This window comes from Silurus meridionalis, chromosome 7 (genome assembly GCF_014805685.1).
Source record: "Silurus meridionalis isolate SWU-2019-XX chromosome 7, ASM1480568v1, whole genome shotgun sequence".
In the NCBI taxonomy this organism is placed as follows: domain Eukaryota; kingdom Metazoa; phylum Chordata; class Actinopteri; order Siluriformes; family Siluridae; genus Silurus; species Silurus meridionalis.
The window spans coordinates 5,005,551-5,015,813 of record NC_060890.1 but is presented as its reverse complement, the minus strand read 5'-3'; the positions used below and the strand labels follow the sequence as shown (position 1 = coordinate 5,015,813).

General features: G+C 35.1%; 1 protein-coding gene across 1 annotated transcript; it reads left to right on the top strand.

The window, feature by feature from the left end:
- Nucleotides 1-3,434: 3,434 nt before the first annotated feature.
- zgc:163073 (uncharacterized protein LOC100037358 homolog) lies at nt 3,435-9,674 on the top strand. The gene is made up of 7 exons (XM_046853837.1): nt 3,435-3,602; nt 4,595-4,622; nt 4,773-4,916; nt 6,644-6,784; nt 9,111-9,188; nt 9,284-9,323; nt 9,540-9,674. The coding sequence occupies exons 1-6, from the start codon at nt 3,435-3,437 to the stop codon at nt 9,310-9,312; spliced, it is 588 nt and encodes a 195-aa protein (XP_046709793.1). The 3' UTR covers nt 9,313-9,323; nt 9,540-9,674.
- Nucleotides 9,675-10,263: the final 589 nt, after the last annotated feature.

The following is a 10,263-nucleotide window of genomic DNA, read 5'->3' as shown; positions in this document are numbered from 1 at the left end:
AAAATAGACAGTGGTGTACAATGCATGTGGACAGAGGATTATATCAATGAGTCGCTGAGATGCCAATGGGGTCATGTCAAACACAGCGGAAAAGCCCATTAGAGTTTTGCCAATATCGCTTTCTCTAAAATCGTTTTTTAGAATTCACTCAGAACCAGATCAAAACATCTTTGGGCACTAATATCATCAGACTGGATGAGTCACATAGGACTCCTCGATTACCCCCATAACCAGCATTGCCATGAGTCGATTATTTTTACCTGTCCTACATGCCCATCCTTGGAATAATGATAAATGTACCCAGGAATTTTTAGGGTCCTTGTAGTTATTTTAAGTGTCCTATATCACTCAGAAAAACATAGCAATAATAATAAAAAAAAAAATAGGGTGACAAAGAAGAACATACGGCTGGATTGGTTAAACATTCATTGTACATGTTTAAAGGCATGCTACAGAGTCTTGCCAAGCCTTACAGCAGGGGTGTCCAATCTTTTCCACAAAGCTCATTGTGGGTGCAGGTTAAAATGAAAACCTGCACCCACATTGGCCCTTTGTGCAAAAGATTGGACACCCCTGTCCTCCAGTGTCTCACCTGATGTGGGTCTGTCCATAGCTTATAGGTATAGCGTCCTTCATCTTTTTCTTTTGGTTGCACCCATTAGGGGTCACCACAGCAAGTCACACTATATTACCAAAAGTTTGCAGACACCTGAACTTTCTTACCATATGTGGTTCTTCTCAAAACTGTTACCACAAAGATGGAGGCCCAGGATGATGTCATATAAACAAATTTTGTGTTCATTTAAACTTGGAAAACCAAACCTGTTACAGCATGGCAATGCCCCTGTGCCTAAAGTGAGCTCCGTGAACATATGGTTTACATAGAGCTCATGATATAGAGCTCTGATCTCAACACCTTTGTGATAAATTGGAATACTGACTACACCCCAGGCCTCCTCACCTGAAACAGTAACTGACTTTACTAACACCCTTGTGGCTGATTAACACAAATGTCCAGAAGCACACTTTAAAATCTAGTGGACGATCTTCCCAGAAGATCGGAGGAAATTATAAGAGCAAATTGAGGCTAAATGTGGAATACAATTTTTAAAAAGCACATACCATACATGACCAGGTGTCACAAACTTTTGGCACTCCATGTCACTCTGTCCTCAACATCAGCTTCTTTCAAAACAGCCACTTGCATGTTTTCCCTCACCACATCCATAAACCTCCTCCTTGACCTTCCACTTTTCCTCCTGCTCCATCCTTAGCATTCTTTTGCCAAAATATCCCATGTTACACCTCTGCACATGATGGAATCCTCTCAATCTAGTCTCTCTCAACTTGTCTCTACCTTTGTCTCTGTGAAATAAAACGATGTTTGAATAACTTTGCATAGCAAACAAGATCACCTGTGTGTCTAAGGAGAGAAAAGTGCTCAGGCTACCACAGAAATCAAACTGATTATTTCACTGTCCAGTGGATTTAAATAAGTATTTGACACTTAATTACTGATTTGAGATGTAATTATAGTTAAAATATGTTTACATAGTGGTGCACTGGCATTACTGGCATTGTCAGTAGCATTCCAGCCTTACAGCACAACAGTCTCAAGGTCCTTCTTAAACTTGAGTAAGTGTCTGTGCTGACTTTTGCATGTTCTCCATGTCTGTCTGGGGTTATTTTGGGTTCTCCAGGGTTTTTCCTTGTTTAGAATGAACCAATAGTTTTTTAGTTTTTTATTTAAAACTAAACTTTTTCCACATGGGTCCTCTCATTTCCAAATGTTACATAAGTAAATAATTACGTAACGTTTACTAAATCAACATCAATATCATGATTTATTTTCAGAAGATATATCGTGACGTCGACATAGATTTGCATTAGGAATAACGTGAAGACCTCAAGTCTAATCGCATAAGGTCATGCATAACTCTTCAACATGCACGCTATATAGAACACACTCTATAGTCCACCATCCTGGGAAAAATGGCATGGCATGGCTAGGACAGCTCCACAGATCAAGTTCCACTGCAAGAATGCTTATTTTCTTCACTCACTCTTCGCTCATAAAACTAGGAGCTACTAACCATATAGACTGTATAAGACTGTAGAAAGAACATTACTTATAATCTTATACTCCAGTACTCATGTTAGTTCTCACTCTCCAGTGTTCTGTATTGTTGAAAGATTTATGATCAAACTCTTGATGTCACCCAAATGAGGATGGGTTCCCCTTTTGAGTCTGGTTCCTCTCAAGGTTTCTTACTTATTACATCTAAGGGAGTTTTTCCTTGCCACAGTCGCCATGGCTTGCTCATCAGGGATAAGTGCACACCATTCACCTTGACTGTTGATTTCTGTAAAGCTGCTTTGAGACAATGTCTGTTGTGAAAAGCGCTATACAAAAAAACTTGACTTGACTTGACTCACATATGTGCATGCTTATTCGACAGGACTGCATCTTGTGTGCTCTTGTTTATTGTCTTTATTCTTTAGGGAATAAATAGGAATAATATGAACATTTTACCACATTTTATTTGAAAGAGAAAAGAAAAAGTAGACAAAAATACAGCAATATCATGGTCAGCATGGCAAAGATGGCAAAGATTTAATAGTTTGTCTGCTCAAGTCTATTTTTGTGTCCCTTCGAAGACCTTGTTGAATCGTTTGATTAATAAGTACACTCTGTATGCCCTCCGTGTCCCAATTCTTTTCGGGTTTATACATAAAGCAATGAACGAAATAGGAATCTCCATTTCACATTTACGTCTTCTGTTTCTATCATCTGCAGTGCTCTGTAGTTCAATATGAGACATATGAGAAAATAATGTGGAACATTGTATTCCCCCTGATGTGTGAAGCCAACAATATATCACTTTCAGTCAAAGGTCAAAATGCTGGCAAAAATCAGGACCACCTGACGTTAAATGTTTTAGTTTTAGGGAGAAAGACCTGGTTAAGACCTGGTTTACCTTTAGAAGTTAAAAGTGTCTGTTAAAAGCAAGAACCATCAAGCATTCCTTTGCTTTTAATAGAGTTAATTTCTTTCAAGTTTAGGTTTTTGTTTTGGTATAGGTTTTTGTTTTGACAGTAGGCAATAGATGGACATTAGTTTTGTACCTGTGTCTATTAATAGTATCCAAAATTTGGTCCAAGTAGAATACTTTTGTAAACACCTTATGTTTTTCTTAACAGGTTCAGAAATACACATAGCATAACATAACAATCCAATGAGGGAGGAAACGGGGACCCCTGCGAAGTTTAGGCTACCCACAGGGATCTACTGATCTTTCCTGTTTTAGAAGTGTGTGCAATATTGCATGACTCTGGCCACCTGCCATAGTTGTGGAAGGAGCCTGAAGGTAGGGTATATAAGCACTAATCACTTAGACCACCAACAACGGTCCTGCTTGCTTCATCCAATGACCATGGCTACAAAAAAGGAAATCCTGAAAACAGCATCCACGGCTTCATCTCCAGCACCACAAACAGGTCCTACACCAGGATCAGCTACGGATAAAGCTCATTCTCCAGCAACTGCTAGTGCTTCAGCTACTCCAGCAGCACCGAAGCAAAAACTTGACCTTGCTGCCATGGTAAGTTCAACATCTTTACTTACATGAAATAATGTTTTATTTACATGTTATAAGAAATCAAAACTGTACAGTGAGAAATCACAATAACCATAACCTTAACCATATGCTTTTGATTACCATATGATTTTTTTTGTTATATAATACACTGAAAATTAAATATTCTCTCTACATTACTTTTTAAATGATTCATTGTAAAAATTGCTATAGAATTGAAATAAAAGTTTTGACCTTGATATTGGGATAAATTAGTTTTTCGCATGTTCTTGTTATGGCATAACCCTGACTAAAATTTTATATGAATATATAAATCTATATTAATTAAGCTATATTAATGAATATATTGTGTTTGTGCATATTTCAGATATAAGTTGGTTTGAAAAAAAATATATATAATGCATAAAGCTAAATAAAGAGTTAATTAGATCCCAGATTATATCAAAGGTTCAGGTTCAGCGTATAAATTCAGGGGCCCAGAAAGGGTGTGGCTCGGATTCGAACTCAACCTTCAGATCCAAAGTCCAAGTCTCAAACCATTAAGTAACTAAGACTTTCTAAAGGTAATAGTAGTTGTCTAAGCATGCACTCTATGTGACATTCAATTACTTGAGTATGTCGGCATGAATGATGGCCAATCTGACTTGGAGCTGCCTTTTAAGAGCTGCCATTTGGTCTTTGTAGTGCATTCTTCTCAGTTTAGCACACTGGCTCGGGGTCATGGCATCCAAAATATTATTCACAATGAGGAAATGTTGGTGTTTGAGAGAGCTTGGGGAATGTATGAGCCGAGCCGACAGCTGCAACAATCATAGCCTTCCTAGAAAACCATAAAATCAAAAAACGCTCTCTTGGATCACAGACCACAGATGTGTTCATCTAGTATATCAGAATAATTACAAGATGAGTGATGATGCCAGTTTTTAGCTCGCCTGTCAGCAAACCCATTTGTGGAAGTGGCTGCATGGTAACATGATTCTCACCCTTCGTTTTTGCAGAATGACTTCACTGCTGTGCAAATTGAAGGTAAGCGAATGAACCTGCTCTTATTATTATTTAACGAATTTTGTCATGTACATAGAATACCTTTAGTTAAGATCTTGATGCTGTAGATTACACATTGTGGAATTAGATACTGCTAAAATGTGGAGTTGTATTTCTTCTGTTATACCCCAGACATCCGAGAGACCTTCTCACTGTTCATTAAATCAAGCAACGGTGAAATCTCACTTGGGCAGTGTGGGGATGTGATGAGGTCTTTGGGCTTGAACCCTACCAATGCAGACATTTTTAAAGTGCTGGGAACATCAAAGAGTGAGGGTAAGTGGAAAATTAATAACCCAAGTAGTGAACAAATGAAACCTGTATAGAGCATAAATGATGTTATAAACAATAAAACATTTTCCCCAATTAATTATTAGGGGCAAATTTAACCACAGGTCAGGGTTGTTTTTGGGGTGGGGTAGATGATATAACAATAGTATGTGCTTTTTTCATTTAAGCAATTTAAATACATCACTCTTAATAAAAAATAACATTCTGGCAAACTTTCTGGAATTTTCTTTCCCAGAAAATATACCTTTCATTTTAAATTATCACTGACTCTATGAAATAATATAGATTTATATATAGAAGCATCAATATTAACCTCATAAAATGTTAATACTGTGAATTTTTTCAGTGCATTACAGTTTTCCTGGAAATTTGAAATGTTTTTGTGCAAATTCAACAGAAAAGAAAGCGCAAAGGTGTAAATGGTTTATGGAAAAGCTTAACAACTGCTTTGAACTGTTTTCTCTTTTTTTGTAAATGGCCTTGTGAGTGTATCTGCAACCAAATCGATTTCTTCCCCTTTGTCAGTCATTGTGGAATGAAAAAAAAAAAAACAGGTATTAAATACACACAAATATACTGTATATTTAAACTTGTGCAAGAGATGCGGTATGTGAGCTTTGACTAGTGCACTCTTTGACCATCCGTTTAGAGGAACTTCAAATGCTGAGGTTATCGGATGCCTGCTAGATGGTCTCCAATCTCATTGGTTAAAGCAACAGCTTCATTTTCATGTATTTTAAGTCTCATGTATTTTAAGATTTCTGAAGTACCTTTGAAACCTTATTACTTAGAACAGAGGTCACCAACCTTTTTGAAACTGAGAGCTGGTTCCTGGGTACCGATTAATGTGAAGGGCTACCAGTTTGATACACACTTCTGAAATAACAAATTTGCTCAATTTATGTTGAATTATATGTTATTATTAATAATTAATGATATTCATCTATGCGAAGACACTAATCATGTTAATGATTTCTCACAATAATTATGAACAATGATTTAACAATGTAGGAAACAGCTATTTTTAGAAAAAGGCCCGCGGGCGACTATTAGAAACTCTAATAGAGTTTAGGCCGGCAGAGAAGGTCTTGTCTTATTCAGTGAGATGTTGTGAACCGACCCCACTGGTTAATAAAAGTAGTTTCATGAAGTACATTAACAAAAGAGCTGCTAATGCAGTGTACATAAACAACTATCACAAGTAATCATCTTTACTAGGTAGTTGACTATAAGAAAAAGTATGCTGAAGGTGAGACGACAGCAAAGACATGGAACAAAAAATATGATTCATGAGTCAAAACTTAGCATCTTTCATCATCTTTCATTTAAACATGACAACATTGTTGGTAATATAAAAAATACTAGAAACACAACCATCAACATTAAGTGAGCAGAATTTATTGCACATAGTCAATATAAATCACCCTAATATTCAGTGATATCACTTTAAACCATCATTGTCACATGACAGTTATAAGTTGTAAGTACAACAATATCCCTACCTTTGACATGCTCTCTTTTATGAGTTTTGCATTTCAACATTAGGGCTTTCAAAGCAGCATGCAAGCTTTACATTAGCCAATTTTGGGATTTATAATAATGTTATCATCTTGTTTGCTACTCAAAAATACAGATACTTAAAAATTTAAAACTTTACTGTTCAAAGGTCTCCAAACTCAATTTAGCTTTTTTGTTGTATTCCTGTGTTACAGAGCTTAAGTCCATATTTGTTGACTTTGAGACGTTTCTGCCGATGTTCCATCAAGTCTTAAAGTCTTCAAAACAGGGTAAATATGAGGATTTTGTGGAGGCAATCATGTGTGCTGAACTCCGACAAATACTTCTTACACTCGGTAATAAACTCTTCCATGCTATATCTATATCTATAGAACATAATTCCTATTTTATTATAGATTTTGCACTCTGCTTTTTTTCCAATTGTTAATTATATTTTCATTGTATATGTACAGTATATCATTTGCACTGATATAACAGGATCCAAAGGTCATTCCTCAAAACCACATATTACTTAGAAAACAGACTCAGCTAATACTTATTTAAAAAAACAATGGTATAAGATATTGAATATTGCTACATGTGCATATAATGTATACTGTATCATCATTGTACACAAGCATTGTAGTTTAGTTAGAGATTTACTCTGTGAAATATTACTCCAGTAAATGTATATTTGCACCCTTTAAACTTTTACTGTAGTAAAAAGACTTTAATATTACTCTTAACACGGCAATCTATTAATAGAATGATATTAATAAGTCAAACACTGATATCAATTAAAATTTTCATGAGCCCAATACTCATGACTACATCATGACTTTTCAACTACATCAAAAATATCACACAAATAAGGTTACGGGTGTTGTGGCATGTTAGAATCAGTAGTTTCTTTCATCATTTATTCCTCTCAAAATGTTCTGCTTGATGTGAACTGATGCTGAACTGTATGTTGGTGCTAATAAATACCACCAAGAGACAATCCTGTGCTTCACCGGTTAAGCTTTTATCCACTCATAAATAGAAATGAACGATTGATTTTGCAATATATAGTTGTGTAAAAATACGATTTTTTTACTTTGAAATGTAGTGAAGTAAAAGTCTCCCTAAATAGAAATACTTCAGTAAAGTACAGATACGCGAAAAAGCTACTTAAGTACAGTAACAAATTACATTTACTTCATTAGTGTTCACCACTGTTTATTATGACACAAGCATGTTGGGTTTGAACAGGCTGTTGAACAGTCAAGTCAAGTCAAGTATATTTCTATAGCACTTTTCACAACAGACATTGTCTCAAAGCAGCTTTACAGAATTTAACAGGCGGTTGAAATATATTTGGTTAGGCTAGGTTAGAAAGTGACAATAAAGTTGTTAGTCACTGATAGTGACAATAAAATTTAACCCAGTCTAATATCTCTTTCAATATCCAGTGTCATACTACAGTTTATATTTTTTTTCCATATTTCTACTGTAATACGTATTTTAAAGACATTATTGGCTTTAATTATTTGACACTCCATGTTTGATCAACTTGGAACCCTTGAAAATATGAGTAATCAACTCAACTTGAAGCTAACTACTTTTTTCAACTGAAAACTTACAGACATCAGTTAAATGAGCATTAAAAACCCAGACAAAACTCACAAGTAGTCAAGATAATGAATTATATTAAGTTTTAAAGGCCAGTCCTGATTTAGTGTTAAAGGCTATGGGTTACTGAAGGGTGGAAGCTAGATGCCAAGCCAAGCCAAGATGTTTGTGACAATTTTGGCACAAAAAAAAGGCTGTCAAAAGGTTCAAAACCCAACAGTGCACAAGCTTAAATATATTCAGATCAGGCAGTTTGTTACAGATGCAGTTGACTTTTACATTCTTGATATTACCCAAATGAGGATAGGTTCCCCTTTTGAGTTTGGTTCCTCTAGTTTTTCTTTGCCACAGTTGCCCCAGGCATGCTCATCAGGGATACATACACATCATTTACTTTAATTCTAAAGTTCTGTAAAGCTGCCTCAAGACAATCCATAGTCCATTGTGAAAAGTGCTATAGAAATAAACTTAAACTTGAAATTGCACACTCTCTGACCATCCATTCTAAGGAAGTGAAAATGCAGATGTTATTGGACAGATGCTAGATGCTAGATGCTCCGGGGTCTCCAAGTCCAAATATGATTGGTTAAGGTAACAAATTCATTCTCATTGATTTTGTAAGATGGTTAGGAATTTAGCAACAACAAAGCTGTCAAAAGGTTGTGAGTTAAAAAAAACACCACCCGGGCCCTTGAGCAAGGCCCTTAACCCTTACATGTTTAGTTGTATAGGTGAGATATTTGTACGTTGCTATGGGTAAGGCAATCTAAATGTAAGTGTCATTTTCAAAGTATGACGTGATAATGAGGGTTTATGGGGTTATTATTATGTTTTACTAAATAAAATTATAAACAGAATCGATTTCATTTGTCTCACTATTTCGTAGGGTATCACTGCTACTTCTTTCAGTCACTAAATGCTCTTTCTTTTATTCAAATAGGTCAGGATTTATGAAATCTTAATAAGTGAAAATTTCACACCACTGCAATATTATACTGTTTAAATATTATATATTAATTATATATATTAATCAATATATTATTATATATTAATGTAATTTCCCTCTGCCAGGTGAAAGGTTATCCGTCAGTGAAGTGGACCACGTTCTTGCGGGACAGGAAGACATGAACGGTTTCATCAATTATGGAGGTAGTAATGTTTTATAGTTCAAATGGAATCATTGGAAACTGTTTAACACTCCAGCATGATTGTTTAATAGATTTCTTTTTTTTTTTCCTTCCTAGATTTTGTGAAACACATCATGACAGAATGAGTTACTCTCAGGTAAAATAAAAAATATGTATTAATTATTAATAGATTAAATTCAATAGTTACTATTGACAACTTGGTGGTTTTTGCATTTTACCTTGCCTATCTTAACATTTACAGTAATTTAATATTCAGCTATATATGATTGAGTTCAATTTCAGGGTGTATTGAATAAAAGTTTCTGCCGAATGATATATAATAATTTATTCTATTTTGTGTTTAAATTATCAGCTAACTGTTTCGCTGTCTATCATCCTGACCTTCATCTGTAAAGTGTAAAGTGTCATTCATCATGCATGAAAGTCCTGCAAATGAAATATCCATGCTTCAAATGCTTTAGCATGTAATCATTCTAAATCTATAAAATGGCATTGATATAAATGTATTAAAAATATGTTTTAAACTTATAATACGCCTTTCTGTTTTTTTTTTCTTACTTTCAACAAATTTATGAACTGATTCAAAGGCTGATTTTGATTTATGTATCTGGCACGGAATGCAGACAAATCGAACAAGAAATAGATCGATTTTTGTATATCATTTGTAGTAATTAACCATGACCACCATATTAATATATTTTGGCAGTGAAATATTCTCAGCACTGTATTACTGCAGTGATAACATGGTAGAGTGCGCCATCCAGGTACAAGTGTTGCAGGTAGAGGGGTATTATTGAGAGTTTTTTAAATACCCCAGTGTCACTGTTGAGTTAAAAACAAATTGTGCATTGAAATTGTACCTCAATGTAGCCTAAGGGATGATATAAGATCATTAATGTATTTAGCTTTTCAGGTATAGAGGTCTACATGAAGGATCTCTCAGCTGTGAACACTATCATCTGCTCATCACTCAGCTTGAGTTGGTTTCTTTCTCACTTGTACATTTTATTAAAAGCTAAAGCAAAACTTACATTTCAATGCAAACAAAAAGCTTCTCAATAGCAACGTCATTATTC

Excerpts from the sequence above, each read along its gene's own strand:
- zgc:163073 (XM_046853837.1), top strand. The coding sequence starts at position 3,435 with ATGGCTACAAAAAAGGAAATCCTGAAAACAGCATCCACGGCTTCATCT. Across the intron at positions 4,623-4,772 it reads CACTGCTGTGCAAATTGAAG|ACATCCGAGAGACCTTCTCA; the intron begins GTAAGCGAATGA and ends GTTATACCCCAG. Across the intron at positions 6,785-9,110 it reads ACAAATACTTCTTACACTCG|GTGAAAGGTTATCCGTCAGT; the intron begins GTAATAAACTCT and ends TCCCTCTGCCAG.